Here is a 24,321-nt window from a genome sequence, read left to right on the forward strand (position 1 = left end):
AGGCCTGAGTTGGGAGGTCAAATCTGGGAGGATTGCTTGAACCCAGGAATTTGAGACCTGTGCAACATAGTGAGACCCAGTCTCTACAAAGAAATAATTTAAAAATTAGCTGTGCATGGTGTTGCATGCCTGTAGTCTCAGCTGTTCTGGAGGCCGAGGTGGAAGGATTGCTTGGTCCCAGGAAGTCAAGGCCACAGTCATCTGTGATTTCATCACTGCATTCTAGCCTGGGCAACAGAGCTGAGACCCTGTATCAAAATTTTAAAAAAAGGTGGACAATCACAGGTGTTGGTAAGTGGTGGTGAAATTGGAACCTTCATACAATGTTGATGGGATTATAAAATGGTACAGCTGTCACAGGATCCTTGGAGTGTTGCTTTTCCAGCTAGAAGCCTTTGCTCGGGCCTGCTAGGTGTGTTCTGCCTACTCGGACTGGCAGGCTTTGTTCGACTCGTGCTATCAGCTCGGATCCCACGCCTGCCAAGGGTGAGCCAGACATGGATCGGCGAGGGGTGCATGAGCAAGTGAGCGCAGGGGCCGGCCACTGTTTACAGCCAGGCACACTGGGTGCAGTGGGGCGGGCAGCTCTAGGCGCTGGTGCCCTGTGAGGCTGCGAGTGGATCAGGTGTACCACAGGCAGCAGCTTCTGTGGGCACTGAGGAACACGGTGGCACCCGGAAGCTTGGAGACACCAGGAACTACAGAGCCCCAAAGAGGTTGTCACAGACCTGGTTCAGGGAGCCCCTAGGTCTGGTCTCCCTGAAGGGTCAGAGATCTTCTCTCCTTGTCGCTCACAGCATGGTGAGCGGGGGTAGGGAGGGGTGTTTCAGTACTGTTTGTATTACAGCTCTTCGAGTCCCACCATTTGGCGGGTCCTGAGTTCTTGTCCCACGTCCAGAAAGAATGAGGTACACAGACAATTGGAGGGTTAGCAAGGCAAAGAGGGGCTTTATTGAGCAGTAGTACAGCTCTCAGGAGACCAAAGTGGGTGGCTCCTTTCCGCAGGCAGGTCATCTCAACGAGTGTGTAGCTTTCAGTGGAGAGGAGACCACACAGGACTGGGTAGCTCCTATCCACAGGGAAGTGGGCCTGACATCTGGCTGAGTCTGAGATTTTCATGGGCTTCAAGAGGGGAGGAAGTGCATGCTGATTGGTCCATGGGAGGCAATGAGTGGGCCTGAGATAAGCACCATAAGGTCTCACTCCGGTCCGTGGAACTGGCAGCCAAGCCTCCAGGCTTCAGACCATCCCAGGCTTGAAGGTAGAATTTCACTGGGGACCTGCCCCTTTTCACCCAGGAGCTTGTCTGCCTCCTGCTACTGTTCATGGCACTCAGGCTGTTTGTGCCAACGGATGCCTGTAGACCCATGCCAAGCCGCCCTCAGTTCCCCCTTGGCCTCCCTCTGTGCTTGTTGGTGCCCAAAGTCCAGAGGGGGCCAAGGTGGCAGTGGGCTGATGTGTCGGCACTGCCGCAAGCATGTGCATACACAGCGTACAAGCTTGGCTAAAACTTTGCTCCAAAATCTGAGCAGGAGCCGGGGGGAGGGTGGGGAAGGGAGGCTTCTCAGACCCCTGAGACACTGGGATACCCAAGTCTACAGCCACAGCTGGGTCAGGGAGCACAGGGCTCCTACCCCACCAACTTGGAAGTGATCAGGGCTCCCACCTGTTGCTGGTGGGAGCACACAGACCCTGCCATGCCTCCCCTGCTGCAGCTGGCATCTTTGTGGCAGCCACTCCAGACGAGCTGCTGCCGCCATCACAGCTATTAGCATCAACCTATAGTTGGAAAAATAGTAATTCCTCCAAATATTAAGCATCAAGTTACTACATGATCTATTAGTTACACCCAAGAATATTGAAAACATACATCCACACAGAAATTTACAGTTGTTCGTAACAGCAGTTTATAATAGCCAAAAAGTGAAAACAACCCCAAAACCACTTGTTTAAGGATTCATTATGGCCAAGGCAGTATACTTTGAAGACAGACTTATTCCCTGATTTCATTTGGCCTGTAGTTGTAGACAGCAGAAGAGATAATACATTGTTAAAGGAATCTAACACTTTATTTAATTGTTCAAAGAATTCCGAGGGAAAAAAACTGATTGCTTCAGGCTGAGGATATTTGAACAAATATGGACAAAATTGGATTGTAGGAACCAGGAAGAGGTTTGATTTTGAACTTAAGCCAATAGCAAAACTCCAAAATATTCCTCCTATATACTGACATTATGTATACTGATATGTATACCTATATGCTGATATTAACATTTTTTGTCTTGCATATAGCCATATAATCTACATGTTTTGTCATGAGTCATGAACATTGTTTAATGAACAGTGAGTGTCACTTTAAGCCTTTGGACACTTCAGCATTCAAGAATCAAATGAAATTCATTATCTAAATCTGCTCCCCTATAATCAGTATTTTTAATGAATGGCATAGTAATTTATCTCACCAGCAGAAAGTACCAAAAACCTGTTTTTTCTCTATTTCTCACAGCCCTACATCTGATGAATTTTTATGTTTTATGATTGCTCTCTATTCCCATTACTTACTTCATAGGGACTTCTTTCTTGATATTCTAATGGCTTCCTAATTGGTTTTCTTACTTTCTGTTCATTTCATCTATTTCATCTTCCATATGCCTCTAAAAATCTTTCTATATAGTAGCAGATCTGATTCATCCCGCCCTTTGTTAGTTCCCAAAATCATATTTGCAGAAGTGCTATTCAGTAAGTTTATGATAAAGTCTTTGCAAAATGAGAAAAATAATGATGTCCTACTGGACAAAAGTGACAATTCTTTCTCATTTTTAAATTAAAACATTTTTTGTTTTGGTCTCTGAAATCCAGAAGTGTTAGAACCACTGGCCTGCAGGATAAGGTTCCTGATACCTTGATGATAATGGCATATGAAATGGTTTGATTCTGAAATATCAGATTAATTTCATTTCTTGTGCTAGCTCCAGTTCATCGACTGGGTGTCTGTAATATTAGGTACAGAAGGCTTGTGAGACTTAACTTTGTGCTAAGCTGAAAAATGCCATATTCAATTTACAGAATATTCTCTAGGCAAAGGATGGGCGAATTCCTGATGTAGCCCTTTCCTGCCTTTTCAGCCTCGCACCTTCTACTTTATTTTCAAAATTTCTTCTCCAGTGTTACCATGAACTAATATATCCCCTGAATGCATGCAATATGTTTCTCATGATTGAACCATAATTGGCTGGGTGCAATGGCTCATGACTTGTAATCCCAGCTGTTTGGGAGGCTGAGGCAGGAGGATCACTTGAACCCAAGAGTTCAAAACAAGCTTGGGCAACGTAGTGGGACCCTATCTCTATAAAAAGCAAATTTAAAAATTAATAATTGAAGTATAATAGAAGGTCAAGTATAAATAGTAATGTCTTAGAAGAAAGCCAGGCCAGATGTGGTGACTCACACCTGTAATCCTAGCACTTTGAGACGCTAAGGCAGAAGATTGCTTGAGCCCAGGAATTCAAGACCATCTGGGCAACATGATGAGATCCTGTCTCTACAAAATAAAAATTACCCAGCCATGATGACATGTGCCTGTGGTCCCAGCTACTCTGGAGACTGAGGTGGGAAGATCAAGGCAGCAGTGAGCTGTGATTGTGCCACTGCACTCCAGCCTGGGCAACAGAGTGAGACTGTGTCTCAAAACAACAACAACAAAAATCTGATGGTAAATGGTTTATACGTCTTTTTATGTTGTCTATTTGTAATGTCTTTTTTCATTCACCTACCCTGTGAACTTCAGTTACTATCTTCTTTGACTCTTTCCCTGTGTCCTTAAAACATATTTAGGGTCTTTCTGTAAAACTTTCACTGTACCTACTATTATAGTACTTATTTATAGTATAATTATTTATTTACTTATCTGTTACCTATACTGTAGAGCTTTGATGGAACACATTTTTTGGGTTCTTGTGTTTATCATGTGAATTTTAGATTAATATAGACCGAAATTATGGCCCATGATGCATTCCATTTTAACTCTTTTGTTAAACAGAAGAACACTTAAAATAATTTGGTTTCATTTTAATGTTCTTTAGCACAATAAACTATTTACCACATACTTATGGTAACATGCTTTTAAAAATTATTTTTCTTTTATATACTGAAAAATTACTTTTATTTTAGAGATCCTTACTGTCTCTGAGCCATTGAGAGATTGTATGCCAAGTGTATGTTTTTTAGTCTATCTGTCCTGTGTGTGTGTGTGTGTCCAGGTAATTACTTTGCCGTGATGGAAACATTTTTGTAAAAAGACTAGTACAATTTCAATAATTGTGGTTGAAATATGTTGTCATTTAAACCTAAATATTTAAGGAGACAAACTGTCGCCTTTTTAATGCGTTGTAGTGAGTAAACTTAACAAATTAAAGAATTGGAGAGAAGTAAAATAGTTTGTACATTATCAGTGATATTTGTGTTACAAGTTTTATTTTGTGTACATATATGTTAAAAGAGAAAACCATGAGCCAAGTTTTAAAATATGTACTTATTTTAGTTGTTGATTCACTGATGAAGAAATTTCTGATGTTAGGAATTTTTTTTTTTTTTTAGAGCATACCGTTATTAGTGTTGTATGACCATATTCTGGAAACTAGGCATCAGAACAAGGATAAATTTGTTATTAGTTGAAAAATCTGATTTTCATAGTAGGGTAATTCACAATCTCTTTATAGCTTAGTATTCCTCAAAAGATTGAAATATTAAACCAGTACAACAAAGATTTCATTTGCAAAAAGAAAAAAAACTGAAAAATTAGGGAAAATGATTATAGTTTTTGGTCTTCAGTGTTTCATAACCAAGTGTTTGTATACGGTTAAAAAAAAGTACTTAACTCTACATCAGATTGAGAGCCCAGCAAAAGTACAATTGTAGTGTATAGTAAATGGACAAGTGGGTAGAAGGAACAAAGTCTAAAGAAGAACTACATGGTGGAGGCTGGGCACAGAGGCTCATGCCTGTAATCCCAGCATTTTGGGAGGCCAGGGCGGGCAGATCATGAGGTCAGGAGTTTGAGACCAGCCTTACCAACATGGTGAAACCCCATCTCTACTAAAAATACAAAAGTGAGCCGGGCGTGGTGGCGCGCACCTGTCATGCCAGCTACTCAGGAGGCTGAGGCAGGAGAATTGCTTGAACCCGGAAGGCGGAGGTTACAGTGAGCCAAGATCGCCCCACTTCACTCCAGCCTGGGCAACAGAGCAAGACTCTGTCTCAAAAAAAAAGAACTACGTGGTCGAAAAATTGATGCTTGTAGGAATTTATTAGAGGATTGTTGGTTAAGTTTAATACTGAATGCAGCCTTTTGTTGTTTAAAAAAGTTTTTTGAACTTACAGTCTACGTCAGCATCAGCATCTGCGTCACCATTTCAATCTGCGTGGTATAGTGAATCTGAGATAACTCAGGGAGCACGCTCAAGATCGCAGAACCAGCAACGGGATCATGATTCAAAAAGACCTAAACTTTCCTGTACAAACTGTACTACCTCAGCTGGGAGAAATGTTGGAAACGGTTTAAACACGTTATCAGGTAAGAATATGTTTCTGTAGGTATTTTAAGCCCATTTTTCCCTAGGTGTAACACAGTTGTTCTTAGTTTTGGAATGAGGCAAGCAGATTTTATATGAAGACAGTGGGTCAGAAATGTAGTGGAATTTCCAAAATCTTAGTTTAAATTAATGCTAGAACTGATACTAACTCTTCTGCATTTTTCTTATAAAGTTGATATAGATATTCTACATAAACAGGATATTAGCAGATTTTAATTAGAATAGCTGGTGTTTTATGATCATCAAATTGGTAAATGTGTGTATTCTGTTGGTTATATTTTGTAATTGTTACAAGGAAGGCTAAGTCTACTGATACATGTTTAAAATATTGCTTAAGCATGTCTTACGTAAATGATAAACATTGTAGTATATAATATTTATTTTCAGAAAATACGGAGGCTAAGGCAGAATGATCTCTTGAGGCCAGGAGTTTGAGGCCAGCCTAGACAACATAGTGAGATCCTATTTCTACCAAAAAAAAAAAAACAATTAGCTGGGCCTGGTGGTGCATGCCTATACTCCCCAGCCACTTGAGGGGCTAAGGCTGGAGGATTGCTTGGTCCCAAGGAGTTTGAGGTTACGGTGAGCTATGATCATGCCAGTGCACTCTGGCCTGGTAGACAGAGCAAGACTCTGTCTCTTAAACAAAAAACAAATACGGAAACTCTTGAGTTAGAAAAAAAAATGGTGGTATTTTAGTAGGATTTCTAGACAAGGGATTAGAAAGTCACAGTTTTAGTTCTCTAGCTAGATGAGTGGCATTGGGCAAGGTACTGACCACTCTGGGATTTGGATGATCTATCCATAAAGCGTCATGCCTGGTATTTTGTACTGAGACACATATTTTTCACACACATTGAAAAGATCTTTTGTTGAAAGGTCAGGAGGCTACCGTCTCACTCATACTCCTCTTCAAATGAAATGTTAGCCAGTGCCAGTGTTTAAGAGGAGCCAAAACTTGTGATGACACAATTGGAGGTAAAATTCTTTAAATGTTTGTGTGTTACCAATTGAAGTAATGTAAGCAGTTCCTGTCTATTTTGATAATCTGGAATGTCATGGGAAAGACGTGCCTATCTGAAGGATATTAAGAATGTTGGGATGGCTAAGAGCAGACTGTTAATAACTTTGTAGTCAAACACCACTGTGCCAGAGATATTTTTGTTCTCTTCTGCTATGTGAAAACATTATAAATACTCTGGGCCATTTCTCTTAATAAAGAGGAATTATTAAGACTACTAGGATTAGGGAAGAAAGAATCAAAATTTCGAGGTAAATAGTGAAGGAAAGAGGTTTGAGACAATGTTTAATTTACTTTTAAATGAAATCATGTCTAATAAAATATCAATAACTATAACAATACTTTAATTCTTAGAATTAAGAATTCTGGAATAAAAAATTAACCAACTGTGGTAGCAGTAAAAATAATTCTGATAAAATTGTATTGTTGACATCTTCCCTTTCCAGATGACTTTGATTTTGATATTGGCAGTTCTCCAGCATCACTTTCATTGACTTTTTTTGTGAAATTCTCCATGTTTGGCAAGATTTACATTTTTGTTCTGTAATCATTTTACATCATGTATAGGTAGATGTTGTGGGAAGTGACTGAGACATTGACATCATGTATGGGGTAGATTTTAGTGTTAGAGAAGAATATGTTTAGAGTAGGAAATAATTTTATAAGTGATTAGTTCATTTGTGAATAATTTTATGTTTTACTGAATTTTGTTTCTGATAATGACTACATAACTGGGGATTCTCATAATAAACAACAATAAGGCCGGGTGCTGTGGCTCATGCCTGTAATCCCAACACTTTGGGAGGCTGGGGTGGGCGGATCACCAGAGGTCAGGAGTTTGAGACCAGCCTGGCCAACAGGGTGAAACCCCATCTCCACTGAAAATACAAAAATTAGCCAGGCATGGTGGTGCATGCCTATAGTCCCAGCTACTCAGGAGGCTGAGGCAGGAGAATCACTTGAACCCAGAAGGTGGAGGTTGCTGTGAGCTGAGATCGTGCCACTGTACTCCAGCCTGGGCGACAGAGCAAGGCTCCATCTCAAATAAAAGATAATAATAAATAACACTAACTTTCCTCTGTATTACTGAAGATTTGTTACCATCCAAAGCCTTGAAAGCTTTCTCTGATATAAAACTTCTTCATTTATTTTAAGATTCATCTTGGAGGCATAGTCAAGTTCCTAGATCTTCATCAGTGGTACTTGGATCATTTGGAACAGACTTAATGAGAGAGAGGAGAGATTTGGAGAGAAGAACAGATTCCTCTGTTAGTAATCTTATGGATTATAGTCACCGAAGTGGTGATTTCACAACTTCATCATGTATGTATAAATTACATTAAGTGTAGCTTCTCATAATGTTCTATTTTCCTTTTTATGTATATTACTAAAACAACAGTAAAAAGGAATAGTGTATCTTTTGTCTTATGAAGATTTCAGAATACCTTAATATTTCTTTCTAGTACTTGTTTTGACCTTAAAAAATAATTTAAAATACAGTAGATGAGTAAGAGTATCTAGATTCCATCTACCTTTACATTGTTTAACTTGCATTTTTCCTTTTCAGAATGTCTGTGTTACAAAGTAACATACTAAATCTTGTATCCTCAAATAGAATTTGCCTATAACATATGTAGTTTAATAACTACTTCTGATTCTTCTATTTCTGAAATAACTGAAAGTTTAAATCACCATTTTAAGGCATAATTTAAAATTACTTTAGTATAACATGGATGTACCTCTAGTTTTATTAAATTGACCTCAAGACCCACACTTTGTTTTTGGTTGCTTGGTTGCTTGCTTTGTTTGTTTTGAGATGGAGTTTTGCTCTTGTTGCCCAGGCTGAAGTGCAATGGCACGATGTCAGCTCACTGCAACCTTCGCCTCCTGGGTTCAAGCGATTCTCCTGTGTCAGCCTCTCTCAGTAACTGAAGAAAAAGGTGCTAATTGAAGTTGACAAATATAGTAGGCAGAAATGGAGTTTGATTTACATAGTAGGAAATAATGTTTTGTTTTTAAAGATTTAGTTTATTTTAATTTATCTTACTGGGGGAAATGTTTATTTATGACAAATGAAAACATTTTATTTTCTTGACTTTGGATAGTAGAGCTTTAGTAGACAGTATCAATAGCTTTTAGGTTTTGGACTATAAAAGTACAGGATAGAAATAGATTTAGTTCCTAACATTTACCCTTTCATAAAGCTCCATATATTAGTGTAGTAGTAATTTAGCTCTTATACAAGGTGAATGGGTAGTTTCCTTGCAAAGGAATCCTATAGTATTTCTCATCCCATTTGAAGATTTAAACCACCAGTTAAGGAATCCTTTCAAAAGTGCAGATGTCATAGCCCTATTCTGATTCATAGTTCCTAGCCAGTATTTAAAGCAAATGTAACACAGGATACATTTACAGGATAAGAATTACAGCTATTAACCTGAAAGAAAAAAAAAATTGGAAAAATTTTTAGCTATTAGCAGGATTTTTCATAAAATTACAAGGGTTTAAAACAACTTTTTAATTTATTGCACAGAGTAAAAACAAAATCTCCAAAACAGTCTCCCTTGGATGATTTTGCTTTTAATCATTTTAAGAGTCATTTACATTGTATTATTTGGCCTATTTAAAAGCATCTCAATTTAAATACTAGATATTATTGTATCATATCAAATAATTTCTGATCAATAAATTCAGCTGTTTTAATTTTATCAAAATTTTCATAAGCTCATAATACATTCCTTTTTTATGTATTTGTAATGTTGACTTTACACGGCAGTACTGGATTTTACCAGTAGGAATAGAAAGAAATATGTTTATGTTTTTTCTATAATAACAGTAAATTCTGTAGTTACAATGTAACAGTAATCAGTTTGAATCCAGCGCTTCGTTTTGACACTCAACATAATAAATGCAAATAATAATGCTTAAATTATTTCATGTAATTGGTTATCTTTACTTCCTTTCAAAAATAGATGTTCAAGACAGAGTTCCTTCATATTCACAAGGAGCAAGACCAAAAGAAAACTCAATGAGCACTTTACAGTTGAATACATCATCCACAAACCACCAATTGCCTTCTGAACATCAGACCATACTAAGTTCTAGGGACTCCAGAAATTCTTTAAGATCAAATTTTTCGTCAAGAGAATCAGAATCTTCCCGAAGCAATGCACAGCCTGGATTTTCTTACAGTTCAAGTAGAGATGAAACCCCAATCATAAGCAATTCAGAAAGGGTTGTTTCATCTCAAAGACCATTTCAAGAATCTTCTGACAATGAAGGTAGGCGGACAACCAGGAGATTGCTGTCACGCATAGCTTCTAGCATGTCATCTACTTTTTTTTCACGAAGATCTAGTCAGGATTCCTTGAATACAAGATCATTGAATTCTGAAAATTCTTACGTTTCTCCAAGAATCTTGACAGCTTCACAGTCCCGTAGTAATGTACCATCAACTTCTGAAGTTCCTGATAATAGGGCATCTGAAGCTTCTCAGGGATTTCGATTTCTTAGGCGAAGATGGGGTTTGTCATCTCTTAGCCACAATCATAGCTCTGAGTCAGATTCAGAAAATTTTAACCAAGAATCTGAAGGTAGAAATACAGGACCATGGTTATCTTCCTCACTTAGAAATAGATGCACACCTTTGTTCTCTAGAAGGAGGCGAGAGGGAAGAGATGAATCTTCAAGGATATCTACCTCTGATACATCATCTAGATCTCATATTTTTAGAAGAGAATCAAATGAAGTGGTTCACCTTGAAGCACAGAATGATCCTCTTGGAGCTGCTGCCAACAGACCACAAGCATCTGCAGCATCAAGCAGTGCCACAACAGGTGGCTCTACATCAGATTCGGCTCAAGGTGGAAGAAATACAGGAATAGCAGGGATTCTTCCTGGTTCCTTATTCCGGTTTGCAGTCCCCCCAGCACTTGGGAGTAATTTGACCGACAATGTCATGATCACAGTAGATATTATTCCTTCAGGTTGGAATTCAGCTGATGGTAAAAGTGATAAAACTAAAAGTGCGCCTTCAAGAGATCCAGAAAGATTGCAGAAAATAAAGGAGAGGTAAATTCGAAAACTTGTCTTAAACCTATAAATCAAAAATAGAAAAAGAACTCTTTTTTTTTTTTTTTTGGAGATGGAGTCTCACTCTGTCACCCAGGCTGGAGTGCAATGGCATGATCTTGGCTCACTGCAGCCTTGGCCTCCCAGGTTCAAGCAGTTCTCCTGTCTCACCCTCCCAAGTAGCTGGGATTACAGGCACACTCCACCATGCTCAGCTAATTTTCGAATTTTTAGTAGGGGTTTTACCGTATTGGTCAGGCTGGTCTCAAGCTCCTGACCTTAGGTGATCCACCCGCCTCGGCCTCCCAAAGTGCTGGGATTACAGGCATGAGCCACCGTGCCTAGCCTAGAACTCTTCATTTCTAATTTGGCTTCTTATAAAATTGATACTTGAAGTTTCTTTTCTTTCTTTCTTTCTTTTTCATTATTTTTTTAAATTTTTGAGATGGAGTCTCACTCTTTTGCCCAGGTTGAAGTGCAGTGGCACAATCTTGGCTCCCTGCAGCCTCCGCCTCCCTGGTTCAAGCCTCAGCCTCCCAAGTAGCTGGGATTACAGGCACCTGCCACCATGCCTGGCTAATTTTTGTATTTTTAGTAGAAGCAAGTTTTCACCACATTGGCCAGGCTGACCTCGAACTCCTGACCTCAGGTGATCCACCTGCCTCCACCTCTCAAAGTACTGGAATTACAGGCATGAGCCACTGCTTCCAGCCTGAAATTTCTTCCCTTAACATTTACATCCAGTAAGATGTCTCACTCATAGGTAAATAGATAAGAATTAATAATTGAGGATAAGCCATGGTAGAGGGATGTGAATTGTGTCAGAAAGTAATCCAAAGGTTATTTTAACCAGGTTGGAATACATATACACACAAAGACAAAAACCTTAATCTCTTACCCAATTCCTTGGTAGACTGATGCTAAATGGGGTTAGTAAGAGGAACTGAATGACCATAAGAGGAACTGAATGACCATGGATTACCAATAAATCTGCCTTAGCCTTTATTAAGATGATTTATTAACTAACCATTTATTTACATTTCTCACTGCAAATATTTTTTTGGAATTTGATGCACAAAATTTACTTTGATTCACAAAGTAAAATTTGATGCACAAAATAATTTTGATTTTGTGTTTGAAGTCCAAGTATATACTGAATATTATGTTTCTTTAAATTTTTTGTAGAGACAGGGTCTTCCTTTGTTTCCCAGGCTGGTCTCGAACTCCTGGTTTCAAGCAGTCCTCATGCTTCAACCTCCAGAAGTGCTGAAATTACAGGCATGAGCCACCATGCCCAGCCAATTCTTTAGAAGTTAGTATTATTTAACAGAAATACCAGTTTAGGCTGGGTGCAGTGGCTCACGCTGTAATCCCAGCACTTTGGGAGGCCAAGGCGGGTGGATCACAAGGTCAGGAGATTGAGACCATCCTGGCCTACATGGTGAAACCCTGTCTCTATTAAAAATACAAAAATTAGCTGGGTGTGGTGGCATGCGCCTGTAGTCCCAGCTACTCAGGAGGGTGAGGCAGGAGAATTGCTTGAACCCAGGAGGTGGAGGTTGCGGTGAGCTGAGATTGCGCCACTGCACTCCAGCCAGGCGACAGAGCAAGACTCTGTCTCAAAAAAAAAATGAAAGGTTTAAATGCAGGGCATAGAATCTTTATACAAAGAAATCTTTATAGAGTTGAAGGTTGCTTATAAATCACTGGTAAGAGTGAAAAGACCAAAAAAACCAGAGATCTTAGTCCCAGCCTTACTCTTAATTTAGTCATCCTAGTCTAATTACTTAGTATTAAAATAGTTACTAAAATGAGATAAAGTAGTTTATTTGAAGTACACTTCGAGGAAGAAGACTTATATAAAGGTAATGTGGGATTTTTTTTTTTCCTTTTTCACAAAGGCCTAGTAGAATTGTTGGGAAGCATAATTGTTAGTGTTATTTTTAGATTTTTGTTGTACTTTAATAAGAAAATGCTTTCAAATCCAACTCAGGTGATAAAGGAAACTCTGCACACTTTCTGAGATGGTGGGCATTGGGCTACCATACTCCTTGTTTTTAATTTTATAGGACAGATTTTGCCATGTGACTGTTATTTTCCTGCTTTTAAACTTGCTATTTTTCCTTTTTTTGTAGAAAGAGATTTACTCTACCCTGGTAGTGTTTGCTTTAGTGTTTGCTTATTATAGCAGCTTCCTCCAACTGCAGGCTGTCTGCTAAAGGATGTAGTTACATATTTTCAGCCTTCAAGGTTAGATTAATTTAAGTACAGTAGTGTAGGCAGAAAGCAAAGCATTACTTTAGTCATCTTCAGAGAGAAATGACTGAGCTAGCACCACTCTATCTGGTTAATTTTAAAAGCAGCATTTGTTGGTTACTTTGCCAGAGAGAGTGTGTGTGTGTATGTTTGCATTCCTGTATTACATCTTTCCTCATACCTAAGGATTTTAAGACATTCTGCAGTTAAAAATAGTACAGAAAAATTGAATCCACCAAGTAAATAGTTGAAACTATGAAGGGAAGAAAGTTAAATTTAAAGGTAAAATATAAATACCATGTTTTCAGTCTTTAAAAATAATTTATGGTTGAGGTTATGTCTGATTAACCCAGGGCATGAAAGTCTCCTAGCAGTTGTATATCCATCTCTTTCCACAAATCTTTTACTAAGTTCATTTAGGTATCCATATATTCCGGGTTGTATTTCAGTAACAGTTCAGCATTCTGTATTACCAATGTACTGTGTACCTGTTTCATGCCAACAGTGGACTAATGCAGTAGGGATTTTAACAATTACTTACCTTATTATATAAAACTGTTGTTCCACATGTATGTATCAAGCAGTACACAGTGGCCTGTTAAATAGATGACATAGGTTAATGGAAACTTTCATAAGATTGCTGCAGGGAGGGGGCAGATGGAGAATTTTAAAGCATACTTTTAAATTTTTTTCTGTAATACAAAAGTTTATCAGTTTAAACGTGGTTCTGATAACATGTAAATGAGAATCTACAAGCCAGTATGTGTTTAATTCATGGAAATAGCCCTAAAGTTTGAGGGGAGGCAAGGGGCAAAAGTGATAAGTTTATCTTACCTTTATACTGTTGGACTTGAAGTAGTCTGGAATACTGCAGAAATTAAAGTCTCTTAGAAGTACTTATAAAGCCATTGAGAAAAATACAGATCTTAAACTGTCATTTGTTAATGACAAAATTATTTAATCATATGAAAATAAAAATAAATGATAGGTTAGCCTATTTTACTTAAAATATTTGTTACGATTTTTATTCTCAATGAGAGGGTTTTTCATTTTCAATCAGAGGGTTGCTGATGAATATAATTATTGTTGCTTTGTTGTTTTTACTATTTGCTTTTTTCCACCCAGAGACAGTGTGGGTAGAAATAACAAAAAAGAAAGCTTGTGATTATGTATGACTGAAGTAACCAACCAGGATGAGTTATGATAGCTTTGGGAAATGTGCCTTCTTTTCCAGCCTCCTTTTAGAGGACTCAGAAGAAGAAGAAGGTGACTTATGTAGAATTTGTCAAATGGCAGCTGCATCATCATCTAATTTGCTGATAGAGCCATGCAAGTGTACAGGAAGTTTGCAGTATGTCCACCAAGAGTGTATGAAAAAGTGGTTACAGGCCAAAATTAACTCTGGTAAGATTTACCCTTTTGTGTTTTCACAATTTTTTCTAAGAGATGCATGTATGTATGCATTTTGGTTAACAAATTTGTAATTTATAGATTGTCGAATTTAGACTTTTAACAAGTGTCTTAATTTTTGAAGTCTCAGCAGAAGCATTAAAGAGCATTAGTCTTTGTAAATTTTTAGTAATGTGTCTTATATTTCATTTCCCACCAAACTATTTACTACTTCATACATGTATAGTACAGCTGTAATTTGTGATCACCGGTGTGTCCCTTTTATCATGTAAGATCCTTTTGAATCAAGGAAATAGACTCACCATTTACCAGCTGTGTGTCCTTGAGAAAGATTTATTTCTAATGTTGCTGTTGTGTCACTTAGCGAATTATGATAATAAGGCTACTATGGGGATTTATTTGTTCATTGAGTGCCTGTAATGGAGCCAGGCACAGTAGTTCTAGACGTCGGTTATAGGATGGTAAAAAGACAAGGCACCTGCTTCTTGTAGTGATATTGGGTGTTAACGAAATGCCTTTCTGAAGTGAGAACGTGTAAATTGAGGGCTGAGCTATTCCATGATGAGGGGAAGAGCACTCTAGCATAGGGAACAGCAAGTTCAAAGACTTTAAGGTGGGAATCAACCTAGGTCTATTTGAGGAGCTGAATTATGCATAGTGTGGCTGGTGTATAGTTAGTCGGGGAGGGGAGATAAAGTTGAGATGAGAAAGATTAGCAGAAGTTAGTTTGTGCAAGACTTTTAAAGGCCCAAATCTTAGATTTAAATATGATGGGAAGCTACTAAAGGGAAAGGCAATGAAATTATCTTATTTATATTTGGCTTCTCTGAGAATGGATTTTTAGGGGGACAAGAGTAGTACAGGGAGACCAACCAGGAGTCTGTTATCAGAGCACTTGCTGGAGTTGGTGTTGATTAACGTGTAGCAGTGTGACCGTGATGATAGAATGGGTAGATTCTGGTATATTTTGTAGGTAGATTCTGTAAGACATCCAATTCAGCAGATTGGATGTGATGGAATGAAGGAGAAAGAACAATTAGGGAAGCTCATATTTTTGCCTTGAGCAGTTAAGTGAACGGCAGTTCCTTTTACTGAAATAGGAAGCTGAAAAGGGAACCAAGGGTTCTGTTTTGGACATTTTATTTGGACTGCTTACTACATGGAAATGTCATGTAGGCAGTTAGCTAGACAAGCCTGGCATTTCAGGAGAAACACTGAAAGTTTCAGTTATGAACACATGAGTAACGTTTGAGGTTTTGGTATTAAATAAGGTCAGCTAGAGGAAGAGCATATATCAAAGAAATAGGCCCAGGGCAGAGCCCTGGGACACCCAAACGTTTAGTGAAAACAAAGGAGATTTGAAAAGCAGCCTTTAGGAAGGAAGAAAACCAAGAAAATGTGTTGTGCAAGCCAAAAGAAGAATGCTTTAAGGAGTGTGGGATCAACCCTGCACTTCTGAGAGGTCAAGTAAAACGAGAAAAAAGAATAATTGGATTTGATAGCGTAGATGTTCTTCGTGGTTTCAATCTCTGGAATGCTGGGTTCCTGAGCCTGATTAGATTAGACTGAGTAGAGAAAAGTAGGTAAGAAAGGATAGACAGCAACATAGGTTCAACACTTTGAACAAATTTACTACCAAGGAGACTGGAGATGGGGAACAGGAATTAGAGTTACATGAGATCACAAGAAGTGTTTTTGTTTTATTTTGAGGTAGGGAATTTTAAGGCATGTTTTTATTTTGAGACTTCTAATAGAGGAAAAAAAAATATGAAAAGAGGGGAAAGAAGATAGGGTCCAGAGCACAGCTTGAGTGGTTATCCCTTAATAGGAGAAAGGATATTTTCTCTTCAGAAGGCTAGTGTTGATGTGAGTGTTTATCAGTTTGTTGCTTTGATGGGAAGATTTATGACTCCCTCTGTTAATTGCATCTGTTTTCTTAGAAAGAGAGGTAAGGTCTTTAGCTGGTTAGGAAGTTTTGAGGTGTGAGGAAAATAACATTCTAAGGATGTGAATGTGTAGTAGGATTTCCAGATTGTATTAGTGTCTGTAAAAGTGATTTTAAAATGAGGTACACATACAGTTTTTTTAAAACAGTTTTCAGATGCTTGGGATAAAGGTATGGACTAGAGTACAATGCTGGTAGGTCTTTTGCCAGGCAAATATGATGAAGGGAGTTAAGGGTATCTATAAGGACATAATTGTGGCGATCATAGAAATTAAAATCAGGAGGAAAGTAAGGACATCAGGAAGTGTATAGTGAGAAAGAGGTAGAGTATCTGAATTTTATTGACATTGATGTAAGTAGGCTAAAATAAGAATTGGTACACAGGAGGAGGGGATGCTTAAAATGGAGATTTAGGGGTAGTGCAGCAAATTGTGATGAGGTCAAGGGTATGAACTTAGAGTTGGTGACTGAGGTGGGGAAGGGTGATATTGGAAGCAAAGATGTTGAGAAAGTTATAATCCAATGGGACTGGTCTTGGATGTTGAAACAACCAAGGATTTAGTTGGCAAAGAAGGGTAGAGAACCAGGTGCTGAAAGTCATTAATGATTAAGGGGGGAATTAAGATTTGAAAACAGTAATGGATGTTTTGGGTGGGCAACTACCCTCACTTCTTGGTCCTGAGTTACAAGGGACTGTGAGGATAAAATGGCTATAGAAGCATATATATAGGTATCATTAGTCAGAAGGCACTGTGGTTCAGGCATGAAAGTAAAGAGATAGTTCAAAAGAGAAAGGTTGGTGATTAGAGGAATTTACTGATATTAGACCATGAGTACCAGGGGATATAGGAACAACTAGTAAGGTAGAAAACTAGATCAGATTAATAAACGTACATAGTTGTTTGAGATTAAAGGTCTGATCATTAGCATGGTAACAGACAACTATGTTGTGAGGTATGATGGCACTGATTTTGATTTTAATAATCTGTTGGAGGAGTTGGGTTCAAGTTGGAGATGATGGGGATACTGGGAAAATTCCTGAGACTCCCAGTAATGTGGTAGTCAAGTGGTGAGCAGTAGCCTTCTAGGGGGCACAAGAGGAGAAAGCAGTATCTTTTCTTCTAAGCTAGTCTAACCCCAAGGCTCTGAACAAGCTATCTCACCTGGAACTGCCTTTTCTCTGAGCTATATGGTGTTACGGTAACTCACAGGCTTTGTTAGTCACCGCCCTGAGGTGTTAGATGTACTAAATGAGAGATTACACGTAAAGTGCTTAGTATTTTGACACTAAAGGACCCAGAAATGTTAGCCATTACCAAAATGAAGAACAACAACTTGACTCAACTTCTGATACATATAATTGGATTGTTAGTGCTAGATATGGAGGAAAACAGATAATATAGTTTATTGTTTAAGAACATTGGCTTTTTGAAGTTAGACAAGCCCAGTTTGGAATATTTACTCGAACACTCAGCTAGCTATAGGGTCTTGAGCATGTTTCTTAACATTGGTTCTAAACCCTGGCTGCTGATCAAAATCACGCACTGGAGTTTTTAAAAATACAGATGGGCCAGGTATGGTGGCTCACACCTGTAATCCCAGCACTTTGGGAGGCCAAGGCAGGTGGAACACCTGAGGTCAGGAGTTCGAGACCAGCCTGGCCAACATGGTGGAACCCCGTCTCTACTGAAAATACAAAAATTAGCCGGGCATGGTGGAACACACCTGTAATCCCAGCTACTTGGGAGACTGAAGCAAGAGAATCGCTTGAACACAGGAGGCAGAGGTTGCAGTGAGCCGAGATTGCCCCATTGCACTGCAGCCTGGGTGACAAGCGTGACACTCAGTCTCAAAAAAAAAAAATTTACAGATGATTCAAATTCACTCTAAAGATTCTTAAGTAAGACTAGGTTAGGCCTCAGTTCTGAGTAATACCTCATAAAGTTGTTATGAATGTCAAAAGAGTTATTGTTCATAGTTTCCCACTGTACCAGTTACATGGTAAGTACACTGTTAAATGGGAGTTAGTTTGTTTTTGTTTTTGTTTTTTGAGACGGAGTCTTGTCACCAGGCTGGAGTGCAGTAGCACAATCTCAGCTTACCGCAGTCTCTGCCTCCCGAGTTCAAGTGATTCTCCTGCCTCAGCCTCCTGAGTTAGCTGGGATTACAGGTGCACATCACCACACCTGGCTAATTTTTTGTATTTTTAGTAGAGATGAAATTTTGTCAAGTTGGCCAGGCTGGTCTCGAACTCCTGGCCTCAAGTGATCTGCCCACATTGGCGGCCTCCCTGGCTAATGTTTTCTGTATTTTTAGTAGAGATAGGGTTTTGTCATGTTGTCCAGGCTGGTCTCAAACTCCTCGCCTCAAGTGATCTGCCTGCCTTGGTGGCCTCCCAAAGTGCTGGGATTATAGGCGTGAGCCACCACACCTGGCCTAGAGTTAGTTTTATAAGGTTATAATAAGTACTTTTCAAGATATGGCCAATTGAATGTCTAGGTCTCAGCAACTGAACTTTCCTGATAGGTATTCAGAAGTATTTCTCAGAGCTACACAAAGACCCCATCTGGTAGAAGGTTCATTCTGGTAGAGATTTATTTAAACATTTATTAAGAAGCTACTGTATTTGGATTGCTAAAGTCTACAGGATATACAAATTTAGGCAGATGCAGTCAGGGTGTAATGGAGAGAGCCCTGATTAAGAAATACAGGAGTAGGCTGGCTGTGGTGGCTCATGCCTGTAATCCAACAGGACAAGGTAAGGGGATCCCTTGAGCCCATGAGTTAGAGGCTGCAGCAAGCCATGGTCATGCCCCTGCACTCCAGGCTGGGAAGCAGAGAGAGATCTTGTCTCCAGAAAAAACGTGTAGGAATAAACGGGTTGCTCCCAGCTGTGTGTAGCCTATTTGAATGACTTCATAAGTCTCTTATTCCATAGAGGAGGAAAATGAAGCCCTAAGATATAAGAGAATCTGTATTAAATTATCTCCAAGGTCCATATTACATTTTCATATATGCTAGACTCCAAAAAGAAGCTTGGTTTTATTCATATACTCAAAATATAGTGAAAACTCAATATAATTTGACTACAACCCATTTTGAGACAGCATGCTTCTTCAGATTAGCACTCACTTTCAGCTGTTTTCTAGAACATGTATGTAAGTTACTGCTGTCTTGGACCTTATGCCAAATTTTACTCTTTAAAAATTCTTATTAACTAACACTAGTTATTGCAGTTTTATGAGTTCCTTGAAGGCAGGGCCTACTACTTACTCTTTTTTGAATCTCCAAAACCTCTAATTATTGCTTGCACATAACAGTCACTCAACAAATGTTAGTTGAATTGAATTGAAACCTATCTACCCTATTATTCATACAACTTACTCTAATTTTAAGGCCATTTTTCCATTTGAAACCCTATCTGAAAATAAACAAACAAAGGAAAAGGCAGACAGAACCTACATGTTTAATTACACAAGACTACTACCTACCAAATTGGAACCAAAAAGCTTAGGAATAATCAAATGTTGGATGAATATGGAAGTTTTCTTTTTCTTTTTAAAAAAATGTTTGGTAAAACAAATACATAAATAACATAAAATATGCCATTTTGACCATTTTTAAGTATACAATTTTCATATTCACAGTGTTGTGCAACCATCACTCCTATTTCCAAAATTGTTTATCATTCCAGACAGAAACTCTAACCATTAAGCAGTAACTCCTCACTTCCTACTCCCTTCTCTGCCAAATCCCTGGTAACTTCTGATCTACTTTCTGTCTCTAAATTTGCATATTCCAGATATTTTATGTAAGTAGAGTCATAAAATACTTGTGCTTTTGTATCTGTATTTCATTTAGCATAATGTTTTAAAAGTTCATGTTGCAGCATATATCAAGACTAATTCCTTTTATGACTGAAAGGAGCTGTTTTTATTTGGACAAAGGTGGGGTCCCTTTTTTCCCTTTCTAGCAAGTAAGGCAGACACATTCCTTAAACTCTAGAAGGTCTTAGGTATGTGTTGTCACATCAAAGATACTTTGGTGTATCTTTGATGTGACCTTGGGTGTGTAACTAGGTGTTTGAGATGTTACATCACTAAACATTGTTTTCATGGCATCATGTCAAAGTACTTAATGAGTAAGTAGGAAGTACAGTACAGATGACGTTCCATTGCCTCTGTCTGCTTCCCAGGATCAAGGATGTCTGAGTATCTGGGAGGAAGAAAACAACCAAGGTATCTAAATAATGGTGGTGGCTTATTATCATAGGGCAGGACCTAATGTGCACATCGGATATTATAGACTGCTTTATTAGGGGACATTACTGGTTTACTGCAGAAATGTAATATTTCCTTTTCTTCTCCTTTCCTTTAAGGTTTTATTTATTTTAAGCTTAAAACTTAGCTAGCAAAAGTGTTTTATGAAGACATTGTAAAACTAAGCTTTACTTGTAATTTAATTTTTACCAGGTTCTTCATTAGAAGCTGTAACCACCTGTGAACTATGTAAAGAGAAGCTGGAGCTTAACCTGGAGGATTTTGATATTCATGAACTACATAGAGCTCATGCAAATGAACAAGTTAGTATATTTTGCCTAATTTGGTAAGTGTCTATTCTATGCTTCAAGGACAGCTCTTGAAGAAAAGATTAAATCATGGTCAGAAACCTTGCATTAAAATAACAACAACAATGATAATGTTCTTAACATAATTCTGTTACTGCACTAGGTGTTAGAATTTCATAATTTTTTTTTATTTTTCCCTTAAGCTTAGGAAAGTTGTTCCAAAATAGGGATGCCAACCTTATTTCCCCACAGCTGTAAGTTTTTTGAGATGCATAAATGATACAGTTAGAATGAAGAGCTCAATAATTTCCGCCTTTTTCTTTACTGAAGGAAAATTCAGGAGGTGGGGCAGATGTGTGTTTAAGGAGATTACAAGGGTGACTTTAGAGCCAAATTGTTGAAGTGTGGTTAGCATATTTGTTTAAAAAAAAAACAAACAAAAAAAGATATACTGTAAAGGGAATGCATGAAGTGCTTGAAAAACACTTTCTGGCCAGGTACAATAGCTCACACTTACACCTAGCACTTTGGCAGGCTAAGACGGGATGATTGTTTGAGGCCAGGAGTTTGAGACCAGCCTTGGCAACATAGCAAGACCCAGTCTCTACAAAACAGAAAACAAAAACACTTTTTAAATGTAGGGGTAATGGGTCTCCCCTCTTTTGTTATATTGAATGAGATTTACAAAACATAAAAACCATTTTGTGTGGCCGCCATCTCTGTTTAGTTCCAAAACATTTTCATCACTCTAAAAGAAAACCCTCTACCCATTGAACAGTTGCTCCCCATTCTGTGCCGTCAGCCCCTGGCAACTCCCAGTCTGTGTTGTTTTATGGATTTACTTATCCTGGATATTTCATACAAATAGAATCATACAATAATATATTTTAAGTGTGGGAATAATAGATACCCTTTGAAAATCTGATTAAAACTATGTACCCTTCTTAGAAAATATATAAGACACAAAATCCGTCTCTAATTTAGGGGATTCCCAGATCCTTTGAAGCTAATTGCTTGGATCCAGATAAAGAATCACTGATCTAGAGAATGGAAACATTAAGCAGTTGATGTAGCATAGGTGCTACTCTAATGCCAGTTATGTTATTTTATTCTCCGATGCACTAGGTATCCAAAAAGAAAATGACTTTCAGCAAGGCAATGTTTTAAATCCCCAAGGAGTTTTCTGTAGATAGCCGAGCATTGTTATTTAAAAACCAGAGGAAACATGGAAAAGTGGAATCATGCAGAAATAAGTATAAATACATGACTTGCCTTCTTAAAATGAGAGTAGGTTTCAAAAGGATTGTTTTTTCTGCCATCTTCCTTCCCAAGATGCTTCATCCTGTCTTTCAAAGGCAGTTTTTTCCTTTTGTTTTGGTTTTGGTTTTGGTTTTGGTTTGTTTTTTTGAGATGGAGTTTCACTTTGTCGCCCAGGCTGGAGTGCATTGGTATGATCTCAGCTCACTGTGACCTCTGCCTCCCGGGTTCAAGCAATTCTCCTGCCTCAGCCCCCTGACTAGCTGGGTTTACAGGCATTTGCTGCCATGCCCAGCTAATTGTATTTTTAGTAGAGATGGGGTTTCACCATGATGGTCAGGCTGGTCTCGAATTCCTGACCTCATGATCCACCTGCCTCAGCCTCCCAAAGTGCTGGGAATACAGGCATGAGCCACCGTACCTGGCCAGTTTTTTCCTTTTTGATCTCAGTCAAGAATGTTTTTATTGTTTTCTAAGCATTTTAATGAACCATATTCTTTAGAAGTTTTAGGGGATACTAGGTGGAGTCATTGTAAAAACAATGACAGCCTTGATTAAACTTCCTGGTTTTAACTTGTTTGTTCTGTATGAACAATAGATTCTAGTGGCCTGATAGCTACACTAATTTTAAGTGATTTGTTTGTATTTCCACATTAACCAGTGGCTTGATCTTTTGCAAGGTGATAACCTTTTTTTTTTTTTTTTTTTTTTTTTTTTGAGATGGAGCCCAGGCTCTGTTGCCCAGGCTGGAGTGCAATGGCGCGATCTCAGCTCACTACAACCTCTGCCTCCTGGGTTTAAGCTATTCTCTTGCCTCAGCCTCCCAAGTAGGTGGGATTGCAGGCACTCGCCTCTACACCAGGCTAATTGTCTTTTTAGTAGGGACAGGGTTTCACCATGTTGGCCAGGCTGGTCTTGAACTCCTGACCTTAGGTGATCCACCCACCTTAGCCTCCCGAAGTGCTGGGATTACAGGCATGAGCCACTGTGATTGGCCCCATTTAAAATTTTTAAAAAGTGTTCTGGATATATAATTTCCTTTTAAGTTCAAAATAAGCAACAATAATTATTAAGTGAATCATTTCAGTTTGGTTTTTGGGTTTTTTTTTTTTTTTTTTTTTTTTTTTTTTGAGATGGAGGTTCACTCTTGTCGCCCAGGCTGGAGTACAATGGCACGATCTCAGCCAACTGCAACCTTTGCCTCCCGGGTTCAAGCGATTCTCCTGCCTCAGCCTCCCAAGTAGCTGGTATTACAGGCTCCCACCACCACACCCAGCTAACTTTTGTGTTTTTAGTAGAGATAGGGTTTCGCCATGTTGGCCAGGCTGGTCTTGAACTCCTGACCTCAAGTGATCCACCCACCTCAGCCTCCCAAAGTGCTGGGATTATAGGTGTGAGCCACCACAACTGGCCTCAAATTTCTTGAATACTCAGTAGACTGATAACCAGTTAGTTGCTGAAGCTGGTACTAAGAACATAGAGTTCTTGACGTCCAATGAACCAGTTGCCCAATTCAGTTTGTAAATAGTTCACTGTAAAAATTACAGGACAGATTAGATTTTTAATAATACTATATTTATGATTTATATTCATGGCTTGAAAACAGCTGTGGGCGGGGGAGAGAAACTTTTAATCTGAGTAATATGAACCCCTTTAAATTACCAGGTTCAGAGAAGTATTTAAAATGTGACAGCATTCGCATCTCACTCTCCCTTGAGCTAAATAAATACCTCTTGAAGCCACTTACTTTAGGGCTTCTAGACTAACTAGTGCCAAGTAGACATAAAATGTCATATACCCTATAGTTCAATAGTGTATAGCCAATCACTAACCAACATTATTTCTGTAAACCAATGTTGAGAATTCAGAATGAACAACTTTTGTTACCTCTCCCTTCTGGATTTGTCCTTTTTTCTTTAAAAATTTGAGCTTTTCTTTTGTTCTCTGGGGCACTCTCCGCAAGGCAACTTGGAAGTGTGAGCCTGGCAGCAGTCCTGAACCTTAAAAACTGTTAATTTTGTCTCAGCTGCTGCTTTTTAGGTTAACACAACAGAACAGTTTTGAATTGAAGAACTGTTTTTACTAACTACAAATTTCTGTGTGAATGATCTCTTACCTTTATTCATTCTTTTATTTACTGTGCGTTTAAGTTCATTGTATTACACAGAAAAACACTTGAGCTATCAGAATAGTTATAGTAGTA

At 38.6% G+C, this 24,321-nt stretch overlaps 2 protein-coding genes across 22 annotated transcripts in view; one reads left to right on the forward strand and one right to left on the reverse strand.

Moving 5' to 3' along the window:
* MARCHF7 (membrane associated ring-CH-type finger 7) overlaps positions 1 to 24,321 on the forward strand; it is a 58,009-nt gene that overhangs the window by 24,709 nt on the left and 8,979 nt on the right. For 12 of the 17 annotated variants that reach the window (XM_031651814.1, XM_031651815.1, XM_009182303.1 and 9 more), the window contains 5 exons: positions 5,380 to 5,572; positions 7,768 to 7,935; positions 9,585 to 10,683; positions 14,174 to 14,343; positions 20,767 to 20,876. In XM_031651814.1, the coding sequence (XP_031507674.1) occupies positions 5,380 to 5,572; positions 7,768 to 7,935; positions 9,585 to 10,683; positions 14,174 to 14,343; positions 20,767 to 20,876 (1,740 nt within the window). Of the gene's footprint in view, positions 1 to 5,379; positions 5,573 to 7,767; positions 7,936 to 7,990; positions 8,553 to 9,584; positions 10,684 to 14,173; positions 14,344 to 20,766; positions 20,900 to 24,321 lie in introns of those variants that run through there. The other 5 variants (XR_635451.3, XR_635452.3, XM_009182308.3 and 2 more) reach the window with 3 other exon arrangements.
* The window catches only part of CD302 (CD302 molecule), a 45,865-nt gene continuing 30,093 nt past the window's right edge, over positions 8,550 to 24,321 (reverse strand). For 2 of the 5 annotated variants that reach the window (XM_021924342.2, XM_021924339.2), the window contains exons 7-9: positions 13,774 to 13,807; positions 13,481 to 13,534; positions 8,550 to 9,049 (exon numbers count right to left, since the gene is read on the reverse strand). In XM_021924342.2, coding sequence (XP_021780034.1) covers positions 8,984 to 9,049; positions 13,481 to 13,534; positions 13,774 to 13,807 — 154 coding nt within the window. In that variant the 3' untranslated portion in view covers positions 8,550 to 8,983. Of the gene's footprint in view, positions 9,050 to 10,597; positions 10,709 to 13,480; positions 13,535 to 13,773; positions 13,808 to 24,321 lie in introns of those variants that run through there. The other 3 variants (XM_021924346.1, XM_021924344.1, XM_021924341.1) reach the window with 2 other exon arrangements.

This window comes from Papio anubis, chromosome 10, assembly GCF_008728515.1.
Source record: "Papio anubis isolate 15944 chromosome 10, Panubis1.0, whole genome shotgun sequence".
Taxonomy (NCBI): Eukaryota; Metazoa; Chordata; class Mammalia; order Primates; family Cercopithecidae; genus Papio; species Papio anubis.